General features: G+C 32.5%; 1 protein-coding gene and 1 long non-coding RNA gene across 3 annotated transcripts; both read right to left on the reverse strand.

Moving 5' to 3' along the window:
• On the reverse strand, positions 1–27493 carry LOC127728090 (uncharacterized). Of its 2 annotated transcripts, XM_052235308.1 has the most exons (9): positions 27285–27480; positions 11758–11943; positions 8724–8869; positions 7241–7367; positions 6356–6484; positions 4570–4740; positions 3392–3547; positions 1418–1496; positions 1–557 (listed from the first exon to the last, which is right to left on the reverse strand). In XM_052235308.1, the coding sequence occupies exons 1-9, from the start codon at positions 27331–27333 to the stop codon at positions 155–157; spliced, it is 1446 nt and encodes a 481-aa protein (XP_052091268.1). In that variant the 5' UTR covers positions 27334–27480; the 3' UTR covers positions 1–154. The 2 variants fall into 2 exon arrangements, with proteins under 2 accessions (XP_052091268.1, XP_052091269.1); XM_052235309.1 differs by lacking the exon at positions 6356–6484 and having other exon boundaries at positions 27285–27493.
• Positions 19602–24069, reverse strand: LOC127728173 (uncharacterized). Its single transcript, XR_007994007.1, has 3 exons — positions 23915–24069; positions 22195–22341; positions 19602–19840 (listed from the first exon to the last, which is right to left on the reverse strand). It is a non-coding gene; the product is annotated as an uncharacterized LOC127728173 (long non-coding RNA).
• Positions 27494–27917: the final 424 nt, after the last annotated feature.

The following is a 27917-nucleotide window of genomic DNA, read 5'->3' on the forward strand; positions in this document are numbered from 1 at the left end:
GCAATTTTTGAATTTAATAAAATAAACCTGTCAATTCAATCTATTTTGCATCATCATTTCTTTTCTTTACACACTTAGCATTAAAAACTTATGCCAATTAAACCAATAGCGAAAATCTTTTAATATCTAAAACTTTGACAAGTGTGTATTAGTGTTACTCTTTGAGTACATCAACAGAATCATATTCTGTTCCAATAAATCGGTCTCCCCTGATGAGTGTTATTACTGCTGGCTTTACTTTGTCGTACACATCATTTCTAGCAGCATCATCTGGCTTCCTTAAAGTATGATTCAAGCTGTTGTATTGATTTTCGGCTGCTGCTTGTTCTTCTGTTTTTTTATTTTGTCTTATTGCATCTATTTTAACTCGAGATTTGCTGCCATTGATTTCATTTTCAGCATTATTGAATTCGTCTGATTCCGCATGGTTTATTTGATTAATATCGGCATCAAAATGTTCTTCATATAAATTGCTTGAAGCCGTGGGCATTTCATCCAGTTGGATTTCCTCTACTGTTCTATTTGCTCGCTCTTTTATTCGAACTGTCTTTCTATTTCTGTAGAAAGAATCAGTTTTGTCAAACATATGATTATGGTATTGCAATGAATCTAAAATTAACATTGAATGTTCTAACATTGAAAAGCTGATAAGATGTAGATCATATCCATTTAAGAGTTGCTACTTCCTTAGAAAAACCATTATGGCCTATTTGATTATTAAATATAATAGTTAAATAACTCATACACACATTTCGTAATTACTGTAATTCGTGTACGATTTCAATTGCTTATACACATATATACCTTAATGTAGGTAGATACTTTTAAATTGAGCTGATCATCTTTGAGACTGTCGTCATTGAAATGTTGTCTGTGTTGTTAGTCGGTATCATATATTTCAAATTAACATTAAAACTACACCGAGAATGCATTGGCTTAAACTATTTTATCATATTCGTTAAGATATGTATTTGCTCATAAATCCGTAATTTCATTTCAGGAGAGATACCTTTTGCAAAAATAGTTTCTAGGGGTTAATTACATTGAATGTTAACGAACGTCATCCAAATTATTCACCATTCTGAAAACGCCAGGCAATTGAATAGGACTCCCGCATATTTCGTGAAAGAAGATGTTCTAAAATACTCTTCCCCAAAATCAGTTAATAAGTTATCAGTTTTTGTAAATAAGCTTTTATTTTTTTCGCCAATAAATGATTTCCCTATTTGAAGATATAAAACTGCTTCTTGGAAATAGTTACTTCTTATTAAACCTTTGTATATTTATAGATTTAAAACTTTCAGGACAATTGAATAGACTTAAGTAATGTTTTGTACATAACTTGAAGTTTCTTCTCAGTATTCACCTTAACACAAGCAAAATGACATTCTTCAATTTCTTTAACTTTATGTATTACCTATAAGCATTACATACTAGCACTGCTAAAACATTTATTCCGATGATTCCAGCTACAATACTGATTGAATACAGTATACCTGTAATAAACACATAATACCAGTATTAAGGTGGTACATAACACTACAGGGAGATAACTCTTTCAAAATCAGCTGAACGTTTTAATCACGTTCTATTGTTAAGGAAATATAAAGCTTCTATATGATCAAAATTAGTGTTTGTCAAACTGCTCTATATCCAATGATTTTTTTCCGATAAATTGTGTGGTTGAAATTTTTATATTTTTGTCAAGGGGTCAAAGTAAATATTTTGTACACAATTTTATGAAAATTAAACGAGCCAAATTAATTTTAGTCATAGTGTTTGGTACCACCTTAAACCTTAAGTAGGAAGAAACATAAACTCATGTTTCTTTATGTCAATTCCATTGTAAAACAAGGCCATGGTTTTATAAAGCAAAAGCGACTTTACAAATACAAATTCGCCTTTAATTTAACTCGAGATTGTCAACGCAATAAGACAGAACGACTGAAATCATTATGTTTTTAATGTGTCACAGTGTCTGAACTTAATAGACGAGACATAGATCTCTATATGTCTATACTATCGTCCATCTGACGTTATTACCGTTTTAATGAAAATGGAAAATACATTTATAAATTCCGTGCATCTGAAGAGCTTTTCTAGGAACGCTCTTTTGAAAGCCAGGATTGTATGACTGCAGACTAAAAAAGACCTACAAAGAATAGCCAAATTCATCTAAGGAAAACTTTACCTTAAGAAATTGGAACCTTGCTTTCTAAATTTATCAACAGGGAATCAAAACAGGGTATAAATCATATCAATACCGAAGCACTGACCACTGAGCTAAGGATATCAGCAGTGGTATCGACCCAGTGTTAGTAAATTGAAACAACACTTAAACTAGCTAGCCACAAAACCAGGTCCAATCCACCATTTTTCCTTAAAATGTCCTGTACCAAGTCAGGAAAATGGCCATTGTTATATAATAGTTCGTTTCAGTGCGTGTTGCATTTTAGTGCTGTGTTTCTGTTGTGTCGTTGTTCTCCTCTCATATTTGATGTGTTTCCCTCGGATTTGTTTTTTTCTCAATCGATTTATGAATTTCGAATAGCGGCATACTACTGTTGCCTTTATTTAAAAATCTCGTGCTCTCCGAAGCGCTTTTCTGGATTTATCTTCAATCTTCATAAGGGACGCTCTACCTCAACATTTGAAAGCTAAGAACCTACTATGAGACATGTTACTGGATATGACCTATAATAATAAAAAGAACCTACCAAATTTTAAAACTGACTGGAACTCACAATGTGCAATTATGTACAATTCAATAACGTTTGTTTTCACTTCTAAACGGATTCAGTATACGAACATTGTAATTTTTGCCAGCTTCAAAATACGTTAAATGCTGTTTAAAACTGAATAAAACATCTTTGATTATGTTTTTTTTTCACATTTTGTTTATCATTGAACTTGATCATGGTGTATTAGTTGAACAAATGTCACTAGTCATACATTCTGTCTGTCGTATCTGTGTTTCAGTAAGACAATATAATATAGAAAATTTGCACTAGATTATTTTTCAGTTACATCTTTTGACACTCTATGAGTAAGCGTTAGCACGTTAAAGATCTGTCTCCGCTTATTGGTCTAGTCCATACACACGTTCGTATTCATACCTTAACCACATTTTCTCGTTCTGAAGATGGATGTAAAACACCCATCTATCCATCCATCCATCCATCCATCCACATATTTGTCAAATTACGTTACATAATAAGCAAACAAACTTTTTTTTTAAATATCGGATCTGCCATATATATAATGAATTTGTTAAGACCCATTGAGTACTAGTATTAAATTTTTGTTTAGTTCTTTATAATATTACTTTATGTGCTATACTTTTTCCTATATAACGGGCAATATTTTAGCTGAATAATAGTTATGTTCTTACATTCTTTCGTGGAACAAAAGTAACTGCTTGTCGATAGTGATGACTTGTTGGTCCAATCTGTATTATTACACATCATATAGTAAGACATGTTAAAACAGTCGTTTATCACGGGACTGACTATACTATTCGAAAATGTTGTCACTATGCACGTAGACTCTGTACAATAAATAAATTTGCATAAAGACAATTCACACTGTTCCTACGCTGTTTATACAGACAATAAGAGATCGGCATTAGTATTGAAAATAGTTTAGTTATAGTATTAAAGTACTTTTCTACTTTAAAGCCTGCTATTTGTACTTGCAAGTGATTCAAACATTATCCCCGATACATATATAGCTGTTTGTGTCATTCACGAAATATATAGTGGTATAGAGTCTACACATGTGCTAAGTCTTGATGTTAAATTGATAAATAACTTGAGATCATCCCCGGGTTGTGGTGGGGGTTCGTGTTGCTCAGCATTTAGTCTTATTTGCAATGTTTGGTAAACTGTTGTTTGTCTTTTCGTCGTTTTCCTTTTGGTCAAGGTATTGTTTGTTTTTCTTCCATTTATGATTTTTGATCGTTTCCTTGGAATGGTGTGCCTCTCTTTTTAAATTTCGTTTAGTTAAACAAGAATAAGATTCAAATAAAAAAAAGCAGTAAAAAAACCGATATCAAAGATATCAGGCTTATAATTGTGTACGCCAGATGCGCGTTTACGTTTCGTCTACATAAGACTGACCAGTGAAGCTCGAATCAAAACTGTTGGAAGGCCAAATCAAGTACACAGTAGATAATAGGTAAAGATAAGTTAAAAATGCGTCTTGTAAGGAAAATGAGACAATGCATATCAATTTTGGTTTAGGATTCAACATAATCAATAACTTTTGACTTCCTGTAAAAAAAGTATAATGGACATGCTAAGGACAACAGAAAAAAACGTTACCAACAAGTTATATTTCTAAACAAAATTCAGTTATGTCACAAAATTTCTACTATGAAATATATGTATATCAGTAGTAATCTTTTAAATCTTTTGTATCTGTGACTTTAATACAATTTTATAAACTTTTAGTCCCCTTTGTTTCCCTTGTAGTTAAATATAAGTCAATGTATATACCACTTTGTTTTTATTATTTTCAAAATTATTGGTTATATACTTCAACTTTTTGCAAATTAAAACACTGATTCACCTGCATCTCCGTATTTCATTAGAAATTGTTCATTTCTTGGAATCACTATCCAGAAGGTACCTTCCTTAAGTTGGTTTGTCGTATTACTTAAGTTGTGTATGTCTTTCGTGCAATCCATTGCGGATTCAACCCATTTTTCTCGCTTTTCTATAATGTGTGCACTTCTAGTTTCTGACAATAAAGAAAGATCTATTGAATACAGATATATATACGCATCTAAACATATGACAACTTTACGACAGACATTCTCGATCGGATAACCCGTTGTTATACATGGCTTACACCATAATATATATATAATTCGTTTCAAATTTAGCTCAACAATGTTAGATCTTTAAATTTGCCTTATCAATTTATTTCTTCCCTAAGCGTGAATCTTACCCTTGCTTCTGTGACATCGTGATCTTAAATATGCAAATTTGGATCAACTAGACCCCCTATCTATCGGATGTTCGTTTGCTCAATGATGAAAGCTTCAAAAGTACGATGTTTTACAATTTTTAGCTCGATAATCTGATGTTTATTTGTTTTCCTCTTATAGTTGATGTGTTACCCTCGGTTTAGTTTGTAACCCGGATTAGTTTTCGCTTAATCGATTTATGACTATTGAACAACGGTATACTACTGTTGCCTTTATTTGTGCATTTACAAGGATTATTTCCATCTGAAAAAAATTGGACACATCCTACGACTAAAATTAAATTGTTTTACAAAGATGTATATGGATCAGATACACATCCTAACAAATTAATATGGTGGTCCTTGCATGTGGCCAATGTATATTAAAGCAAAACGATCAAACTTTACATAGAATATCAGGCGCAATTATACCGATTCTGCATAAGAGTGCGCAATTATGACGTAACAATGACATCATAAGTATTCTAATGAGTCAGAGCTTGTTGATTTTATACTTGTCAGATATCTTTGAATACTAGTAGTTTATCATCAAATGTTTATTTGTATTATTAAAGTTAAATTTCACTGAATGTGAGGGCCAATACTGACCCTTCGTTTTTTTGAAGATGTGTAACATTACAACAAACCAAGAGAAAGGTCTTTAACATGAGGCCGGTAGAACGGCACATTATCAGATCCTTGTCAGCGAAGCGTGGGCACAGGATTTGAATTTGAATCAGATTGTTACCTTGTTGAAAAATGAGAAAAAAAGACTGCTATTTAAAAATACTAATAGAAATGAAAATTGTCATTCTTTTTACATCTATATGACCTTAACTTAAATTATTGTGGGATCGTGATTAAGATACTTAGGAACCATTGCAAAACTAAGGGACAGACAAATCCAACTTTGCGACTAATACAAAAGGAATATATCCATGGTTATTTTTGACGTAGTTTTCTGTATCGGTTACAGGATGAAGAACGTAAACTTTCCCCGATGACTTCAACTTTACCATAAAAAGTCTTTGGTGCAGTAACTTTATAGTTAGCTGCAAACCCTCTATCAAGTAAATTCTGATAGCAAACATCAGCTGTTTAATATAATCTGCTGGAGTGTTAATAAATGAAAAAGTAAAGATCACAATAAAAGAATTAAAGTAATTTCTTTTGTTGTTGAGTTGAGTTGAATTCTAAATCGTACATCGCAGTCGATATCTAGGTGTAGGTAAAAGTAGGGAGCACAATTAACTGTTCCTGTAGTATTCTCTTTTTCAAGTTAAATAGTATAGATGCGAGCAACACGAATTATTTGTTGAAAAGACAATACATATAAATGAAGTTTTAAATAAGAAACCAGTCATGTTAGCTTAAACGACGTCCTTACCGTCACATCTGAAACAGATATACGGTAAGTCCGTATTACAATGAATATTCAAGATAGTAAAATTGCAATCTGGTGTCAGTTGTATTGCTGCACATTTGTTCCCATGATCTGTTGTATTATCAGTATAATCTGGAAAATGTGAATACTATAAAGTTATTTTATCCAATACACTTACAAGAGTGATATACTTGGCCTTCATCAGTGTCAGTCACTTTTCAAAATGTGATAAAATAATGATTTTTTTGTTGTTGTTTTAAAAGAGCACTCATTCATATAGATACTTTAGAAGACATGTACGGGTATCATTGACACCCCAATACTGGCCAAAGAATCACCATTCGATTCGTTGTCTACTAACATAGTCCCCAGTATTAAAAAGTGCATTGCTTGTAAATTTCAATATATATATATATATACTCAACATGTGTGATTCATTAATCAATTAGAGGCAATAGTAGTGTATCGATGTATATATCTCATATATCTATTAAGAAGATACAAGGTAAAATAAAAAGCAAATACTGATGAAATCGCATGAACTCCAAAAGGACCAAGACCGGGTTCGTCGACAGGTTAAGCGTCTCCTGTTATGCATGCATCATCCGCCTGCGAATTCACATTCAGTCAAAATGTTGCAATCGTAAAAAGAACATAAACAGTAAATTTACAGATCAGACGACCATTCTGATATCTAAAGATATAAGACTGAGAAAACATGTAGCTATTGAGTTGGGACACAGGCATTTCGGTCATGGAATTTGTTATGGAGGCGGTAAAACTAATGTAGGGTTGATTTCAGTCTTTTTTTCCACATAACTCTGTTTGTTGCAGGACACCATCAATGTTTTAAAATAGATGTTCTTGTGTTTAACCAAATCTACATACCATCTGTTTTGCTGTAAAGCATTAAAGTGTTGTTGCTATCACAACGGTTTTCGCTGATTCCTCCAAGACATTTATGTGTAACATTTGATGTTCTTAATTTGTTTTTAAAACAATGACAGGTACTATCCTACAGTTAAAGAAGCTTTGTTCATTTTTTAAAAAATTTGCACCATCTTGTGTTATATACATTATATTTATTTGTCTCATTGGCATATATTTCAAAATATATTTTATTCGTTTTTTCCGGTTAAATTACTTACAATTCAAGAAGTGAAAGTTGGTGCAGAGCATCAATTCGCCGCCAAGTTTTTCGAAGGGTTGACAAATTTAAACTGGAAAGTTGATCAAATTGATCGAGACATAAATTTTATTTTTTGCTTTTACTTGATTATAAACTTGATAAGTACCCCGATTCCGGTGAAACAACATAAAAAAATGAATTTTGAATTTACCTAATTAATTAAACTTCTTGAAATTGAACATTTGTTTACTCTTTTTACATATATTAATCTGATACTTTTTTGTCATGCTTACATGTAGGGATATGTGAATATGTGTTTTTCATGAAACTAAATTGTACAATCAAGAACAACTGGTACCCCCTGTTCTTAACTTTCAAAACATATGACACAACATACTTTTATTCAAAAAAGATAAAAACATATATTTTTTTCATTTTACCGAGTCATGAATTAGAACTTCAAGAATAACGACTTTGCCTTTACAATCGATTGTGTACACATTTTAGATAGAAATATAGGAATTAATATCTCCTTTCTCCATTCTTAACAAAATCATATGAAATATATTCACCGCGCCCTCGCGTCGAATGATTACTAGACCTCAATATTAGAGGAAAAAAGAATCTGATATCTTCAGATCAAAGACCGCGAACACATGTCGCTTGTTTTTTGAGACACATACACGTCGTGTTGGTCAACCAAGTCATGATGTTGGTCATAAAACTTGTGTAGTGTTGATTCCAATTGTTCTTCTTCATAACTCTGTTACAGTAGTTTTTGTGTTAGGAGCACAATTTCGATAAACATAGTCAACACACTGAATTATTCAGGGAAAGGATTGCATTTAAAAAGCAGAACGATAATTTAATGGATAGTGCTGGTTTTTTTTGTTCTTCATGAACTTTTCCCTTTTCTGAATAAAAGAATAAATCAAGGTGAATCCAACATAATAGATTTGTTGTAAAAAAAACATTCATAAAGCAAATAAGAATCTTGATAATGCCAGTTTCAGGGAACATTTTTTAGACCTAGAGCGTTGTTTTTACTACCGAAAACGTATTATTAATTCCTTTCTAAAAGACATGTGTAGTGTTTTGTCCTCTTTGGGAAAAAATTAAAACAGCTTCCTTTTCACATTTTTGAGTAGAAAACAAATTGTGATTCTACACCTGCAATTGTTTTCCATAATTTCTTTTTAAATGTTGTAATTGAAAATTTTATACTTCTATAGTGTAAGGTACCTTCAGTCCAAAATTAGCAATTGTTTTGTCAATCGTATTACAGTTGGTGACACACATCTGTATGCGATATGATGTATTACCGATATCAACCGGAAAATATGTGTTATTTGCTTCCTTTTCTGCTGTTACATTTAACACTTGACAACCTGCAAAGGAACAAAGTTTGCATGATCTCTTGCTGTTGACTTTTAGAAATATATACCCATCGTTCTGCATTTAATTCAAAATATTACATTCTGGCAAATGCGAAAAGGGTTATACAGTCCTAACACATTTCAAACGGTGATGGTTATCTATGATGGAAGAGGGACAACAGATTCCAAACTTGAATACGTTTAAACAGTGTTTAACTTGACATAAACTAAATCGAATTACAAATTCGGAATCACATACAAGGAGACCTAACTTAAAAACTAAAGTTTTGATCTTTTTACGGAAGTGTATTAGCGCCACACACACTTTTTTATATTTCTTTCTGTGTTAGAGCTTTCTTACTTCAAAATTCAAAATTGTTCTTTTTGAATATAAATCATTTTAAGGCCGACAGATCATTTTGTCTATTTGAATTTATCGTTTCACAATTTTATGAATATTTTTTTGCGCATCTACTTTGACACTTTCCGTACTTCGAAAATTTCAAAACCATTCCCTTTTTATTCACGGAAAATTGTTCATACCATATCTATTTTTTCTGATACAAAAATCATTCTTTATTTGTGTATAATTGCGACACAAGTATTCCCTTATTTTTATGTATCTTTATTAAAAAGGTGACTTGGGATGTGTTCAGGTCCTTCTCTTAAATAAATCAAAACCAAATTTTACTGGCACACGGACATGCGAATGGCGATATTTACAAAACACTTCTTTTCACATTAAATAATAAATGTAAAAATGTAAATTCAATATAGTTTTTCATTATGAAATATACAAAACTTTTAATGAATAGCAAAAATCAAAATGGTCGCGTTATAACGCAAAGGTTTGCAACGCAAACATAGGAAGAAATAGAAAAAAGTTTGTGTGGCGCTTACACGCTTCCGTACCCTTTATACACTGTATTTATTTCATCAATATGTTGGCCACATCAAAACATAGAAAAAAGTCATTGAACAATCTTTATCAACATGATCTCATACATACGAACCTAGTCATTTATATCATTTCATCTTGAGTATTCCTTGATTCATTGCTAAGCTATACTATATATGCATAAAACCATTGTTATGATGGTTCTTTATAATGCGTTCCAAGAGTATTTAAAGTTCAATATACTACAGTACTGTACATCTTCCATCATGTTATTGAATTTTATATGACTTTACCAACTAAATACTATCACTTTTTAAAGAATCTATGCATAATGTCGAATACACTAGACCTCCCGATTCAAAATTAGCACCTTCAAATGAAGGGCGTGGTACGAAAAGGCATCGTAACTGATTTTGAAGTGGTTTGTGTTTTCTATGCGGTGTTTGGTGAACTGTTTTTTTTTTGTTTTTTTTTGAGGGGTTCTTTTTTTCTTTTGGCCATGGCATTTTCCGTCTTCCGTCTATATATGGATTTTTATGAATGCCCCTTGGTATTTCCTTTTTTTTATAAAAATTTGTACGGACGCCATCACGAGTTGGTCGACCGTTTTATGGAATATCTGCCTCACAGATGACGACGGATATGTTCCAATTGCCGTAACCACAATCCCGTCATCTTTTCCTCGAATGTGACCTATCAGATTAGACTTATAACCGGGTTTGTACTTACATGAGCAACAGGACGGGGGCCACATGTGGAGCAGGATCTGCCTACCCTTCCGGATAACCTGTGATCACCCCCGGTTTTGATGGGTTTCGTGTTGCTCAGTCTTTAATTTTATATGTTGTGTTTTGTAATTTGTGTTTGTCTTTTGATAGTTTTTCGTTTTTTTTTGTCATGGCATTGTCAGTTCGTTTTCGACTTATGAGTTTGAACATCCCTTTGGTATCTTCCGCCTTTCTTTTTGTAATCAAGATGCTTAGTCGTTTATTTTTTAAATTGCATATTCATTAACCTGATTGCAACGGATGACTTTTAATTATTAAACTTCTATGGTTACGAGAGGTTTGGTCTTTAATCAAAATTACTTAATTAAGTATTTTTGATATGGGGAAAAACGCAAAACTAGTTAAGCATTTAATTTAATTTTTAATTTTTTTTTATATACTTATTTATTTTGTTTGTTATTGATTTTATTATATATTTATGATTAGACGAACTGATGAATGTTGAATGGTTGATAATAAGAAAATTATAATCAATACGTTCTATAATTCGCCATCTACTGGAGGTAACTCCATATTGTAGTAGGTACGGAAATCTAAAGTGAAAATAAATTTACTTCCCTATCAGGACATTTAATCAAATGAATGAAATCTTATGTAAAGTAGTATTTAAGATTTGTTAGTTAACTGGGTGAAGTGAAGCCTTCCTTCCTTCTTTTGACAACCAGAGTGGTGCATACGGCGTGGAATGTAGCACTAAATGCACTGAACATAGCCTTTACATCAATCAATTTTAAAGAATGTAGAAAATTTCCTCTCACTTTTGATTTTCAGATCCTTCAGCTATTAGTTGCTTTTCAATTTATACAAAAGGCAAAAAAGAGAGGCGCGCGAAGGATACCAAAGGGACATTCAAACTCATAAGTCGAAAATAAACTGACAAAGCCATCAAGTCGAAACAATAATTTGAAAGAGAATATAAAAAATGTATGACATGTATTTCTGACTCCAATGGCAAGTATGAAACAGAAAATAGAAAACTTTTTAAATTGCCGCCAATTTATTTTTTCTTCGAAATTAACGCAATTTCAGAATGGCGGGCATTAATATCAGTCCCATTGTTGTCTTAAGAAAGTAGCAACAACGGTCGTTTCTAAGGGCTTGCTTTCCGACTGTGAAAGCTGAAGAATATTACTTGTAATATTGAACATACTGCACTGTGAATTTTCTATATGTGTTTGTATTTTTTTTTTTTATATATAAATACTTTATCTTACCAAGATATTGAATCCATTGTACAGATCGATTTTTAGTCTTTATCCACATTAAAACATCAGATACGGCATTCCAAGTTGCATTTACTCCATTTCGATCATAATTTCTAAAGCTGATGTATTTCTGACGTACCGAAGATAACACCCTATTTTCGAGTAATATTTCATTTGAAATGTGTATATACTGACCTGTGGAATATGAATTAAAAAAAGATATGTCATATACTAGTATATTTTTATTGATTATTATTCCCTTTTATTACATTGGTAGCAATGAATTACATTGATTTCCCAGTCAAATAAAAACCGTTATTAATTAACAACTCTGTTATTGAACTTAATATGATGAAAACTGCCTATGCAATATAAAAGTGTCAACTCGGCCAATACAGAATAACTCGGCCAATATTGATTTTTTTTTCTGTATTGGCCGAGTTCTGATCCGGCCAGTACAGGATTTTGGAACGTCTCTAGTTTTTAGATCGAAAGTCATGATAAACACAAACTTAAAGTAAACAGTCGTTAGGAAGACGCAGTTTTCATTTGCTCACCATAAACATGCCGAAACGTTCAGTGTGGCATATATTTCAGGCTAAAGACGGTCACATTCATTTAAAAAGCATTTTGTAAGCAGACAATTGAATTATTTCAGGTTTGGGCAACGAGTAGTTTATCACAAAGTTCATTTCTTGTCGACCTCAGGTACAACCGATTTACTGTTTACTTTCGTAAACTGTCATTTATTTTTCAACCCGAACCAGGCATATGCATTGTGGAAGGGTGACCTGTAATTGTTCAAATCTTCGGTCAGTTGCCTTATGGACAGTTGTATCATTTTCAATCATATTCAACTTCTACATTTTTTTAAAATAATTTGTTTCTGCATTACACATGCAATGGCAGTACCTTTCCAATTACTATTTATGTGTTGCGTCTAAATATGAACTGTAACACTTAATAGTGACTGGTAAGGGTAGAAAATTTCATCAGATGAGAAAATGTAAAAGACGCCTGGAAACAGCACCAGATCATTTGATATTGCAGCTTATAAACATGATAAATCGGAACTCAGATTTGGATAGTTCCACTTCAAGGTAAAAATGTTTATCTCTTGTGGTATATAAAACAATGTTAACACTGAAGTTAATTAATAAAGGTATCATTACGTGTATTTCTGTATTGGCCTTGTTATTGGTCCTTGGCCAGCTGTATTGGCATTCGGCTTCGCCTCAGGCCAATACAGCAAGCCTCGGACCAATAACAAGGCCAATACAGAAATACTCACGTAATAATACCATAATAATTTCACATGTGAGATAAACGAGGTTATTTCACTCTCTGACGGCATACAAAAATAGGCGTTGTCAAGACGTCGATAACGTCGGATCAAAACTAGGTTGGTTCCCTCCGTAAAATATCCAGTATGCCTTCGGAATATACAAATATTAACGGTCGGTATGAGCTAATGATGGCCTTGAACTTGAATGTTTCGGTTCCCGGTTTGTCGAACGTCCACATACGGTACCAGTTGAAAATGGCGTTAAACGTCAGACTGAAGTCGGATCTTGATTGAAACATAAATATACCAAACTCATAAATAACAGGGGGAGATATGCTTATAAACGACAAAGAAAAATAGATTGTCGACTGTTTTTCTCATTCCATAATGCATATCCATGAACCATGAATTGTACGGGCTTATCATAAGGCGATGATATCATAGGGCTTGGGGGTACAACATAATTAAGCCTGTTGTTTGATATTAATGAGTAGGTGGCTAGTTTCCTAAATCGCTGTTATTTTGAAAGTCTCGCTTTTATTTCTTAGATGACACATTCCACGTTTCCACGTTTTACCCCCCCCCCTCAAAAAAACAAATTATCCCACATCCCCACTTTTTTTTTACCCCTATCCCATATACCAAATAATGTTTTGTGATTTGAATATTTAAATGGAGGTTTCTTAGTCCCAGAAATTATGAAGCCTATTCTTGTTTTGAAGCATCCCACCTAGACAATTATAAAGTACATGTAATTTTTTCAACTTCCAAACCTTATTACAGTGCATTATTTTTATGCCCCATTTATGGGCATTATCTTTTTCGGTCTGTGTGTCCGTTCATTCGTCCTTTCGTTCGTTCGTTTGTTCGTTTGTCCGTCCGTCCGTCTGTCCCGCTTCAGGTAAAAGTTTTTCAGGTTAAAGTTTTTGGTCAAGGTAGTTTTTGATGAAGTTGAAGTCCAATCAACTTGAAACTTAGTACACAAGTTCCCTATGATATGATCTTTATGATCCTAATTTCACAGTCCACTGAACATAGAAGATGATAGTGCGAGTGGGGCATCCGTGTACTATGGACACATTCTTGTTATTATTTGATTTTATGTATGCATATCAAAAATGATCTTGATCCCTTCTGTCTTTCCTTTCACCATCTTAAGTTGGAAAGATATAAAGGTGGAGCTAGCTCATTATTTTCTTTATATAGGGTTGTTTGTCACATACTGTTTCTAAAGTTTGCATCAATGACCAAAATTATCAGAAAATAATCAATTAAGGCATTGCTATTTATTGTCTTCCCACTGTTGGACTCGCTATGGCAAAATTGGGATGCCCCTACTCACCATGACAAACAATATTGAGTCCATTGTTTTGCTTATAAAATTCTTAATGAGTACCAAATTTTACATTCAATTTTTACTTTTACTGCACATTAACCAATATCAATTATTTAAATACATGATTGGGGACTGTGTTTTAAGCTAACAGTTACCTTTCTAGCTATTACACCCAAGTTTTGACCTGATACTCTTGGCATTAACAATAATTGTTATTGAAGTTATGTGCATTAAACCAGAGATGAATTTATGAATAGGAAATCAATTGCAACTACATGTAGTTAAGTTGAAAATGACTTGGGTCCAATGGCCCTTTCATCACGGCTGCAATATTGTCTCATTGCCATAGATTAGCAAATAACGGCAGTTTTCACCTTTCTAATATATCATCAACAATTTCACCTTTAAATAAATCATCAAAATTTTTTATTGTTTTTCCTTGTTCTATTTAGTGGTCATCCCATTGGTAGCTGCACATGTACAGTGCATGTTTTTATTGTGTTTGTTCTAGTATTATGACACATGGTGTAGATCTGCAAAAGAGGAGTTGTGTGTGCGAACATAAAACCTTAGTTTGTGTCTATACCAAGTGAGGCTTGCTGGACCTTAAGTTGTTTGTACTGTATCATATGTTTTTTCTTAAGTCTAGTATATATTGTTGAAATTAAAATCCTATCAAAACACGTGTTTCCCAAAATTTACCATCTTTTCACATAAAATAAGGTTTTACCACACTTTTGACCCCTGGGAACAATTAAGGATGGCCTAAATAAATTGTACCTATAAATCGGTTTTGTTAAATTCCAGCGCAAGAAGATATTTCTCAAAATTTGAGATTTTAAACAAGAAGTAAGTTTATACCAATTTTATTTTAAATTTGTTTTCCAATTTTTGAAATACTTATCTACACTTACATATCAATCCTTGTTGAAATCTTAGCATAAGAAGACAATTTCATTGTATCCTCTAATTTAACCACAAATCTTGCACCAAGATTACATGGAAAAGAATATTATAGTATACATTTTACATAGATCTTGAGCTTTGTTGTAATTGAAGCAAAAAGTTGTTTGTTCAAATCTTCAAAAATTTTCAACAAAAGTTTATTTTTACTCCAATCTTTTCCCAATTTTCATAATAATCAATTGAGAATGTGACACTTTTGGATAGCATAGTATACCTCTTTATATATTTTTGTTGACAACTTAGCACAAAAAAGATGCTTTACAAAATTTCTAATTTTTAAACACAAGAATGCAGACACTGAAATGTCTTGCCTGCTTTACTTAATATTGTGACTAAATTTATGTTGAAAATATAAAAATAGGAAGATGTGATATGATTGCCTATGAGACAACTCTCCACAAGAGAACAAATTACTCAGAAATTAACAACTATAGGTCGCCATATGGCCTTCAACAATGAGCAAAACCTATACCGAATAGTCAGTTATTGAAGGCATCGAAATGACAAATGTAAAACAATTCAGAAAAATTATGGCCTGGTTTATGTACAAAATAATGAACGAAAAACAAATAAGATATAAAGCAACAAATAACAATAAAATGCTTCACAGAGCGCAGCCTGATACGACCGCAGAGGTTGAACCTTGAACAGTTGGGGCAAGTTTGGACACAATATTCAAGCTTGATACTGTCTGAATTTGGATTGTGATAAAATTTTTGACATAATATAGGTTTCTGACACAAAATAAATGTGGTCAAAGAGCTTAAAAATTTGAATTGGGACATTCATTTTACCTAGAATGGTCTAAAATATCCAAAATCTAACAACATTGTTAGATTCAGCATATAAAAAAACAGCAAAAATTTAATTTTAGTTGAAGTCAATCAAAAGTTTAATTTTGGACCCTTCAAACCTTAATATGGACTAATTTGAAAACAGGGCCCAAAATAAAAAATCTAAATGCACAATAAGATTCAGCATATCATACAGCCGCAATAATTCAGTTTTTGGTGAAATCAAACAAAGTTTAATTTTGGACCCTTTTGACCTCAATGTAGACTAATTTAAAAATGGGGCCCAATATCCAAAAAAAGTAATACAAGGTAAGAACCCCCAAAAATTAAAGACTTAGTCTTAGTCGTAAGTTTTTTTTGTGAAACCAACTCCAGGCTCCTGACTTCGGACAGGCGAAGTCTGTAATATGAAGTTTTTACTATACTAGTATCACATACATTTAACATTATCAATCATCCATGAAAATGAGGTCAGATAAACCATACCAAAAAGACACCTTATGTACAATCATTGCATACAGCAAATATTGTTTACATGTTGCTTGTAGTATCTGACTAACTGACAAAACCGTGAAAACTAAACATTGACCAATGAATAGTGAACACGTGTTCAATGTCATATGAAACCTGCCAGACAAACATGTACACCTAACAATCATTTAATACACCAACTATAATGGCCCTTTTTATGTCCCCGCGACAAAATGTCGAGGAGCATATTAATTTACCCCTGTCCGTCCACCTGTCCGGATTATGATACATTGTTTGTCTGGCTATCTCTTCCTACAGTTTTGGAGGTACAACTTTAATATTTTTTTGGCCCCTTTTTTGGCCCCTATTTCCTTAACTGTTGGTACCATAACCCCCAAAATCAATCCCAACCTTCCTTTTGTGGTATTGAACCTTATAGCAAAATTTCATAGAGATCCATTCACTTAAACTAAAGTTTGAGTGCGAAAACCAATGTGTCTTCGGACGACGCCAACATCATACCAATATACGACCGCAAAATTTTTGCGGTCGTATAAAAAAGGGGAAAAAAATCCCCCTTTAAATTTTTTGAACCCCCTTATGATTCATCACCCCCGAACTCAATCCTAGCCTTCCCTTTGTGTTACAATGTATGGTGCCTTGCAGTACAATTTCAGAGAGATCCGTACACTTGAACACAAGTTATTGTCTGGAAACTAGAAAAATGCTTGTTTTTTTGCCCATTTTTGGCCCCAAATTCCTAAACGTTTAGGGCAACTACCCCCAAACTCAAACCCAGCTTTCCCTTTGTGATATGGAACCTTGTTGTACAATTTCATAAAGATCCATACACTTACACACAAGTTATTGTCCTGAAACTAGAAAAATGCTTGTTGTTTGCCCCTTTTTGGCCCCTAATTCCTAAAATTTTTAGGCAATTACCCCCAAAATTAATCCCAGCCTTCCCTTTGTGGTATGGTACCTTGCAGTACAATTTCAGAGAGATCCATACACTTGAAAACAAGTTATTGTCTGGAAACTAGAAAAATGCTTATTTTTGGCCCCTTTTGGTCCCTTATTCCTAAACATTTTGGGCAATTACTCCCAATCTCAATTCCAACTTTCCCTTTGTGATATGGAACCTTGTAGTACAATTTCAGAAAGATCCATACACTTACACACAAGTTATTGTCATGAAACTAGAAAAATGCTTGTTTTTTGCCTTTTTTGGCCCCTAATTCCAAAAATTTTGAGGCAATTACCCCCAAAATCAATCCCAGCATTCCCTTTGTGATATGGAACCTTGTGGTACAATGTCAGAGAGATCCATACACTAACACACAAGTTATGTCTGGAAGTTACAAAAATGCTTATTTTTTGCCCCTTTTTGGCCCCAAATTCCTAAACGTTTAGGGCAATTACCCCCAAACTCAAACCCAGCTTTCCCTTTGTGATATGGAACCTTGTTGTACAATTTCATAAAGATCCATACACTTACACACAAGTTATTGTCCTGAAACTAGAAAAATGCTTGTTTTTTTGCCCCTAATTCCTAAAATTTTTAAGCAATTACCCCCAAAATCAATCCAAGCCTTCCCTTTGTGGTATGGTACCTTGCAGAACAATTTCAGAACACAAGTTATTGTCTGGAAACTAGAAAAATGCCAATATACGACCACAAAAATTTTTTTGCGGTCGTATAAAAATTTGACTATAAAGGGCAATAACTCCTTAAGGGGTCAATTGAAAATTTTGGTCATATTGACTTATTTGTAGATCGTACTTTGCTGAACATTATTGCTGTTTACAGTTTATCTCTATCTATAATAATATTTAAAATAACCAAAAACTGCAAAATTTCATTAAAATTACCAATATTCAGAGGCAGCAACCCAACGGGTTGTCTGATTCGTCTAAATATTTCAGGGCAGATAGATCATAACCTGCTGATCATTTTTACTCGTGTCAGATTTGCTCTAAATGCTCTAGTTTCAGAGATATAAGCGAAAGACTGCATTTTACCAATATGTTCTATTTTTAGCCATGTCTGCCATCTTGGTTGGCAGGCGGGGTCATTGGACACATTTTTTAAACTAGATACCCTAATGATGATGGTGGCCAAGTTTGGTTAAATTTTGCCTAGTAGTTTCAGAGGAGAAGATTTTTGTAAAAGTAAACGACAACGGAGCTAAGTGATGAGAAAAGCTCACTTGGCCCTTCGAGCCAGGTGAGCTAAAATGCTTGTTTTTGACAGAGGGACGACGACAACAACATAATTTGCAGTTGTATAAAACTAAAAAATTTCAAGTGGTCAAGGAGAATGGACACATAAAAGACAGATTGATTGATGATTGTTGGTTCCTTAACGTCCAGTGGCAAATATTTCATGCATATTCAGGGCGACATGAAAGACAGAAACTTCGTAACATGAAGTATTTGTGTATAATGTATGAACCATCAAAGTCATCTACCCACAGAATATAAAGCTAAATGCAAATAGTTTCAGCAGTTACTGGATTGTAATCCCTTTGACTCTCATTCGCAGGCGAGACAAAAAAATAAGTCTTTATGGTAAATTTTACCCCAAATTATCACAGAAATCAATATTTAACACTGGGAACCAATTTTGAAAAGCATATCATAACTCGTATATCAAATTTTGTGAAAACATTTTCTCAAAATTTGTGATTTTTTTACAAATACCAAGTTTTCTACCACTTTTTCCCAAATTTTACATAAAACACAAGGGACCTTCCTTTTATATTTATTTCCATTTAGTACATTTATTTTTTAAATTAGTTGAGACAATCTTGACTTATTGTATGACATAGAAGTATTGACAGACAGACAAACAGAGAGACTACTGTATTGGGCTCATGTCAACTACTGGGCCCTAATAATCAACATTTATTGTCACAATAGATATACAATCAATTTATGACAAAATAAGTTGTAAAGTAGAGGCAATAATCTCTTTTTGGGCAGCAATAAACTCAGTAAATAGATATGAAAATTTAATTCTCAATTTCATCATTTTTTAAAAAATAACATATTTGATCCCAGTGTTACAGTTCACATTTTGACAAAATCCAGCTATATATCTGCAAATAACAATTGCACAAATCCTGACACCTCAAGTTGTATTGTCTAACTTCATGTTACTTCTTTTTGTTCATTACTTGACATCTCTCATTACATCTTGGTAGTTAAACCATCAAATTCACTAGTTTATACATGTTCCTGAAAGAAAAAGCACATATTATTGTATAAGTAAATGTCTTAATGCTGACTTGTGAATCATGATGCAAGTTTCATCATTTGACAGAGCTAAAATTGCATATTTCATAGTATTTTCTGACTTGTGAATATACAAGTTTTATCCACTTGGAGTACATTTGGCAGAGCTTAATGTACAATGTAATATAATTTAATATAAAACTTTATTCCAAAATGTTAATAAACTGCTTCGCTGAGCGCAGCTGGATACGACCGCAGAGGTCCGACCCTGAACAGTTGGGGCAAAAATTGACACAATATTCAAGCTTGATACAGGTCTGAATTTGGATTGTAATTAAATATTTGACACATTATAGGTTTCTGACACAGAATAAATGTAGTCAAAGAACTTGAAATTGGTTGTATGATTTGAATATATATTCAATTGAAGATTTATTGCTGTTGTGCAATACACTATTCTGTTGCGCAATACTTAGTAAATCTGTTTTCAGACTATATACAAAGAATTAGCAAAATAAATTGTGACTCCAATTTTTTCTTTGGAAAATTGACAATTTCTTAAATCTTGAGGGAAAAAAAATTGAATTCCCCCCCAAAAAAATTTTACCCCCCCCCTCCCATTTTGAAGAAATTTTCTTTTTGTAAAATGTGGTACAAATTAAGAGACATCCATACACTAAAACACAAGTTATTGTCTGAAAACTAGAAAAATGCTTGTTTTAGACCCTTTTTGGCCCCTTATTCCTGAACGGTTTGGACAGTTACCCCCAAAATGAATCCCAACCTCCTACTTGTGGTATTGAACCTTTTGGCACAATTTCAGAGCAATCAAAATACTTATACACAAGTTATTGTCCTCAAACTAGAAAAATGCTTGTTTTGGCCCCTATTTCCTTAACAGTTGGGACCATCACCCCAAAAACAATCTCAACCTTCCTTTTGTGGTATTTGAACCTTTTGGTTATATTTCATAGAGATCCATACACTTAAACTAAAGTTATTGTCTGGAATCCAAATGTATGATTTGAATTTATCTTTGAAGTTATTGGATACTACACATGTAGTGTACCCTATGGATATCTGTTGAAGATTTTTGTCATTGGGTTGCTGTCTCATTGGCATATACCCACATCTCTTTTTAATCATATGTATAAAAAATTTGTATTACATGTAGTACAATATGTAGGAAGTGTAACTGAACCTCAAAATTTTCAAAACATGATGACATGTAACATAAATGCATTTCTGTTCATAAATATAATAAATCTATTATGAAATAATTACTTTATATATATATATATATACATGATCTATATTTATATATATATATATTAGTCAGGGGAATTACTGAAATGAGTGATCTTAAATCACTGATTCAAGCACATTTTTAACATTTTGTCCAGAAATGTTGGAAGTAAGAGTTGTCTTTCTTTAATAATCACCTATTTAAGTATTATAAATAAATAACTAGACTAAGCATGCATGCTAAGTGATTTAATTTTGTTGTAGCAGTAATGATCAAGGGGCTAATTATGTTGCTAAAATTATCAAAACCAACATCTGTGTTCATATGATGACTGGCTATGTCAGGTGATGACCCTGTACTGAATCTAGGATGACATGAAAATCACTTGTTTAAGTAGATACCTGTAGACTATTTTCTTCCAAAAAAATCACTTCTTTAAGTATTATCATTTTGATTACCCCCACTAATTTCAACACCCATGAACAGTGAAATTTTGATCGAGAACAATAAAATTTTATTACAATTATACATGTAATCTCTAAAACCTTGAATTTTACTGGAAAAATACTCCCACTGGCACTGCTTGGAAAAATCTGTTAAGAATTTGATATTTCATTATGTTAAATTATAAGCCTTCATTATAACTTTTTTTCAACAAATATAGAATTTACAGCTGAATGATTGCATCAAAGGCATAAACCTTGCTACTTAAAACATGCAAAAGGTTCATTTTTTTTCAATTTTACAAATAATAAGATATAATCTAAACTTGTATGTTTAAAATTTTGGTAAAACTACAAAATCAAAGAATTTTTAATTTGCTACTTAAATGAGTGATTTATAAATAACCTATTTCAATAATTCCCCTGACTGTATATATATTATAGACTTTATAGTAACAATGTTGCAATTTTTTATGATTAAACTGAACATGTTAATGAACCATTGGCTGTTGCCTGTAGTCCAAATAAAAAATTCAATAAAAAAAATCCCATAAACTAATTAAGATACAAATATACAATTTTATACATGTACATAAATTTTGAAAATTACTATCAAAAGTGTAAACACATATATATATAATATCCCATTTAGTTTTATTTAAAATTACCTCAGGAAATAGTTTCTGGTGTTTTCTCTCAGTATAAGGTATACAATGTAGATCTAGCTGGAATGTCAGACCTTTTTAATAAGAACCGGTCCTAATGTTCTAGTGAGGAACCTTGGCCCTCTCACGTCAAATACTGGTAGACAATTTCTGAAAGACAATTCAACAATAAACATTGATTTCAAAAAGTTCAGATAAGACTAATTAAAAGTGAGGTAACTAAATAGCTCTTTAATCCAAACAAATTTTAGATCTAAGGAAGTTAAATTACATGAAATATCAACAGTAACAATTTTCAGACCTGCCAACTCAAGATCTGATATCAATACACATCTTGAACCAATTTTATTCAATGGCTTACAGGAACATAAGATACTGATTAAATTTAAAACACTTTCAAATTTCTTATCAACTGCTTTAACTTGATAAATCACATTTCCCACATTAATTAATAAAAGAAAATTTAATATGAGTTTGGATTTACAAAAGGAACTATATGCAAGTGTATACATGGTATATCTAAAATAATGAAGTTGTTCGCCCAACCTTTTCTTAATTTAAGGACAAATAACATATCAAAAGTTGGCAGTTGATGATTAAAATGGTGTATAAAGTTTCTGCAAGTCATAGAAACACATCATAATATACAAAATGTATCATTCGATTGACATGATTACTGTGATATCCAGTGGCAAGTGTTTCATAAATATTCAGTAAACAAATTTCAAATAATTCTTATAGTTAGGCATGTATGGGTTTTGCTCATTGTTGAAGGCTGTACAGTGACATATAGCTGTTTATTTCTGTGTCATTTGGTTTCTTGTGGAGATTTGTCTCAATGGAAATCATACTACATCTTCTGTTGTTTTACAAAAATAAAAGGCCAGATATTTAACTGGCACAGGAAAATGTTTACATGTTCCATAGGGGTACATATTTTGCCTTGCAAAAGTCTGTGCTTAAGCCACTAGCCCAATATCAGAGTCTGGTAAAAATTGATAAAAATTTAGTGAAATTATTTTTAGGGTCTTGCATGTACATGATGTACCATATGAAGGAAAAATGTTAAAATTTCTTGAACAGACTGCAATGGGCATTCAGCCTGAGAACCCTAAATAAAACTGTTCAATGGGTATATTAACTTGCTGCAATACTTTTTTTTCAAACATATGGAATTTATCGTCCCAACTTCCACTTGATGTAGCTGTGCATGCCTCTATTTAAATGACACTTTATCCCCCTTCTTTTTTTGGGAGGGGGGAGGATTGTTCCTAACATAGAGAAACTTGGACCAAGATACACCAAGGTCTTCTGTTGTGGACGTGTTTTGAGGATCACTGCCTCAAAATGCTATTTTGTACGAATTTTTGAGCCCTCCTGGCAAGGGAGTTTCAGTTCCCCTTGAGTTTCACATCATAAAAACACAACTTGTACAAACCTATCTTCGGGAAAATAGAGTAAATTACTTTACTTTTATCTTAAATACCCACAACAAACGAGCAGCATGTTTATTGTTCACTTTAACAGCTTGCTAAGTTGCTTTTTCAATTGTTTTGGCTAGAGAGTTGTGAGTTTGACACAAAAACAAGGGCCCAGCGGCCACTTCAAAAGCCTGCCCATTTGTGGGCGATTAAGTGTCGTCCATAAAATTTATGCCACATGAGTCGGGCGAGTTTCGGTTATCTAACTTTCAATTTGGGCAACTTGAAATTACTCTACTCACCTGTACCGTGGCTTTCTGTGACACACTACCATCTTCGAAGCGGCGTAGAGGAACAACAATGCCTAACTGCGCATGCTCGAGATCGTTCATTTCAAAAAGTAAAATTAGCCCATACCGGACGGTATTGTCAAGAATTTCAATAACGGCCGGGTACCAGTCTAGATCAAAACAAACTGTGAATGCGTAGAAAAAAGATATAGTTCCTTACATTTTCCACATTAATTTCATTAAAAAATGCCATTTGCCAATGTAATAAAAAGAATAACTAATCAAAGAATTCAAATATCGAAAAATATTCAACTCGTGACCGAACAACACTGATAATTAACTCATGCGCTACGCGCATTCGTGAATTAATGTGTTGTTCGGTCACTCGTTGAATATTTTTCTCTATTTAAATCCTTCGATTAGTTATTACTGGAATTACGACGATCCCAATATGGCGACGGCAGAAATAGGTAAAATCTTTTCAGTCATTTTTCTCAAATGTGGACCGTTGTTGTCACGAGTTATTCAGCTGCAAGGTTTTTCTTTAACATTACATCATATTTGAATCGTAACGGTGCACTATAATTGTCTAAGCGGTTAGAAAATTGCCGTCGAAAAATTCGGGATGATAATCGTAATTCAATGGCATTTTTCTTGTTTGATAATCGTAATTTCTTTATGGGATAATAGTAACTGAAAAATAATAAACGTGTCTTCCAGCTTTTCAATGGTATTTTGTGTGTAAAAACAGCAATGTCCAGTTAAACGCTGACATTAACACAAAAAAAAATAAATGAAGCAACTTACAGGTTTATATCTAGGACAAAACTTGTATATATATCTCGATTTATAACAATATGCATAACCTTTAGCAATATCCAATATCCCAAAAGAGCAATCCTATCAATTCATTGCTCCAAATGAAAGTCCCGTATTCCACATTTTAATATGCCATATGTTTTGCCTCAAATATCGCATATATCCAATCGACATAATCAATAAAAAGGGCAAATTAACCTCCCCTATCCAATATCCCATATATTACGGGGCTGGCTGTGGGTTACTTCCTATATGAATATATAAGTTATAACATGGATCAGATTTTTGGTCTTCGGCAATATATGAAAGGGGATGTTTATTTTAAATTCCAGCAGCACGCAAGGAATGACACCACCCCTTCCCCCGTGTACTATACAAGCCTCATTTATCATAAGTTCCCTTTTGTTTATATTCTGGAATGGGTCTACAAATTTTGAAAAAGGGAAATAGGGGGTGCTATTAACTGAACGTTTATACTAAATTTCTGCGCGAAATGAACAAAATTTTCCATCAGTAACTTAACTGCATTTTCGGATTAAACAGTTGATACACTGATATATATGATTTTAAAAATTTAATTCAAATGTTTTGATTAAATACCCATGTATTTTAGGAATTTCTTTAAACAGTGTGGGTGGTAAAGGATCTAGAATAGTTACCAGTTTATTGTTACTATTGTATTTTATTTGTTACTTGTGCTTATTGTTTTTATTAGCCTTAACTACATGGCGCGTATAGTCTTACGATGCATTTGAAGGACTAAAAAAACACAAATATATATTATATATATGTGTATTGATAAATTACCTCAGAAGGCATAATATGTAGATCAAAACAGTCGAAACTGGTTTAATTACAAAGACTTTAATAGATTATCAAACAAATAGTTTGTGCTTCAGGAAAATGCATGACAATTAGGAAGGCTAATTTTTGTTTTCATTTTTTATTTCATCCCAACCTTTCTCTACTATAAATATTATCATTAAATTGATGTTGTTAAAATTTATAGTTATTTTTTGAGATATCGAAACGTCAGTGACGGTTATGAAGTAGCTAAGCATTTTATAGTATTTATGGGCTATACAACTGTTTACACATTCAAAAAGGTGTGACATTTGTTTCCAAGTCCGTATTTGAATAAAATACCAAACAATATTTCTTTTTAATTCTAAACATTTAGAGATCATGATGACATTTTTTTTAATTTTAAAAGTTTCTCTCATTCCCGTATTTTGTATCATTCCTAGTTCCTGGAGTTTTCTGTATTTTAACATAGTTCGTGTTTCCCCACTTCCAAATTTCCTGAAGCTTGTGCCCCCCCTCCCCATTCCAATTTTATGATATACTAGTATGTAGCTGTTTACATTAGAACTATTAAGCATATATGCACAAAAAGAAATGTCAGAAGATGTTAGAATGTTTCCGTGATTAATTGATTATTCATCACCATATTTTCACCATATGCTATGAGATAGACAGTTTTTAGTGTCAATATCAATCAAACACTATCAAGTTACGATTATCTTCTCATTTTTATTACCGAAATTACGATTATCATTTTTTCTAGTTACGATTATCATCCCGAATTTTTCGACGGCAATTTTCTAAGTGCTTAGACAATTATAGTGCACCGTAACGATTCAAATATGATGTAATGGTATAGAAAAATCTGGCAGCTGAGTAACTCGTGACAACAACGGTCTACATTTGAGAAAAATGACTGAAAATATTTTACCTATTTCTGCCGTCGCCATATTGGGATCGTCGTAATTCCAGTTACGATTATCAGTTTAACACCAGTGAATACACAATTTAGATTTAAAGTCTAAATTCTTACAACAAACAATTAAGATATTTTCATAAATATACGTCATCATTTACGTTTTCTCATTAAGAATAATTATGCAGTCTCCTGTCAATTTGAACATCCGATTTATACAACTTGTACTAATCTATTGTTAACTTAAGGAAGTAAATTTGTTATCGGTGTTACAAAGATTGAAAATTAGGAAAAATTGCCTTTGAGCTTGCCTCTGTTGGTGGAATAAGCATACATATAGGCAAGCCGATTCGGTAACTTTTGGTATGACTAGAGAATCACAATAAGTTGCTAAAAGAACAAGAATTATAAAGACACTATCCTAAAAATTTTGATGCTTTTTGTTTCTTTTTTTTTCAGGTTTTCATGAGCTACTATAATGTTTCCATTATTTGTCACGTCGATGCTGTCATAATTTTAGAATAAAATCCTGTTCTCATATTCCCCCAAGTTCTTTGTGGTGTTGGGTCGCTGTTTCATTGACGGATGATTTACATGTCTTTTACTCATTTCAAATTTATTTTGACACCCGTTAAATTTAATGAAATACGGTGACGGCTAAAGAAAGGACTCGAGGTTGATGGGTAGGGCTGCTCAGCCCTTATAAAGAATCGAATGTGGTTATAACAATGTAAAAACTAAAAATAAATACGATATATGTTTTAAATTTACAGATATAAAAGTGCATCACACCATTTTTCAAAATAATTGATCCGCAAATGAAACTTTTATATCTGTACTTACCAATGTAGATTATGAAAAATATCATACAAACATTATTGAATCCAGCCATTGTGTATTAACGTCCCGAGTAGTTCTGACATGACTAACCTCTTCCTGGTTACATATTCATATACAGTTTCCGGATAATTTTAATCATACCAAAACAATACAAAAATCTAAACATAGAAAGTTGATAGTTTGTACTTCCAGTCAATTGAACTATAAAAACCAAATATTTAGAACGTTTCATAGAAAAAATATCGAAAGCAATTGTGGTCAACTTAGCTTATCCGGAAACACTTATCACTTTAAACAAGAAACTAAGTTAAAGTTAATAATGACAACGACATTTGGTTATATATCTGTATGGGTATATCTCGTTGTTTACTGACATATTAAAGAATATAAATATATAAACAAATATTCCTAACTTATTTCATCTTGATGCAGATCACTTTACTTTATGTGTAACAAAACAAAAAAAGTGATATACTTATCTTCTATTTTGATTGTTATTATCCAAACAATCAGGAAAACACAAATCTTTTTTGGCGAGTTTAATTATAAGACCAGCTAGAGTTTAAAATAATACGCGAATCGTTTATTAAAATTGAGAATGGAAATGGGGAATGTGTCAAAGAGACAACAACCCTA

Source organism: Mytilus californianus, unplaced genomic scaffold, assembly GCF_021869535.1.
Source record: "Mytilus californianus isolate M0D057914Y unplaced genomic scaffold, xbMytCali1.0.p SCAF_2, whole genome shotgun sequence".
Taxonomy (NCBI): domain Eukaryota; kingdom Metazoa; phylum Mollusca; class Bivalvia; order Mytilida; family Mytilidae; genus Mytilus; species Mytilus californianus.

Excerpts from the sequence above, each read along its gene's own strand:
- LOC127728090 (XM_052235308.1), bottom strand. The coding sequence starts at position 27,333 with ATGGCTGGATTCAATAATGTTTGTATGATATTTTTCATAATCTACATT. Across the intron at positions 7,368-8,723 it reads TTGCTAATTTTGGACTGAAG|GATAGTACCTGTCATTGTTT; the intron begins GTACCTTACACT and ends CTTTAACTGTAG. Across the intron at positions 1,497-3,391 it reads CTTTTGTTCCACGAAAGAAT|GTATACTGTATTCAATCAGT; the intron begins GTAAGAACATAA and ends TGTTTATTACAG.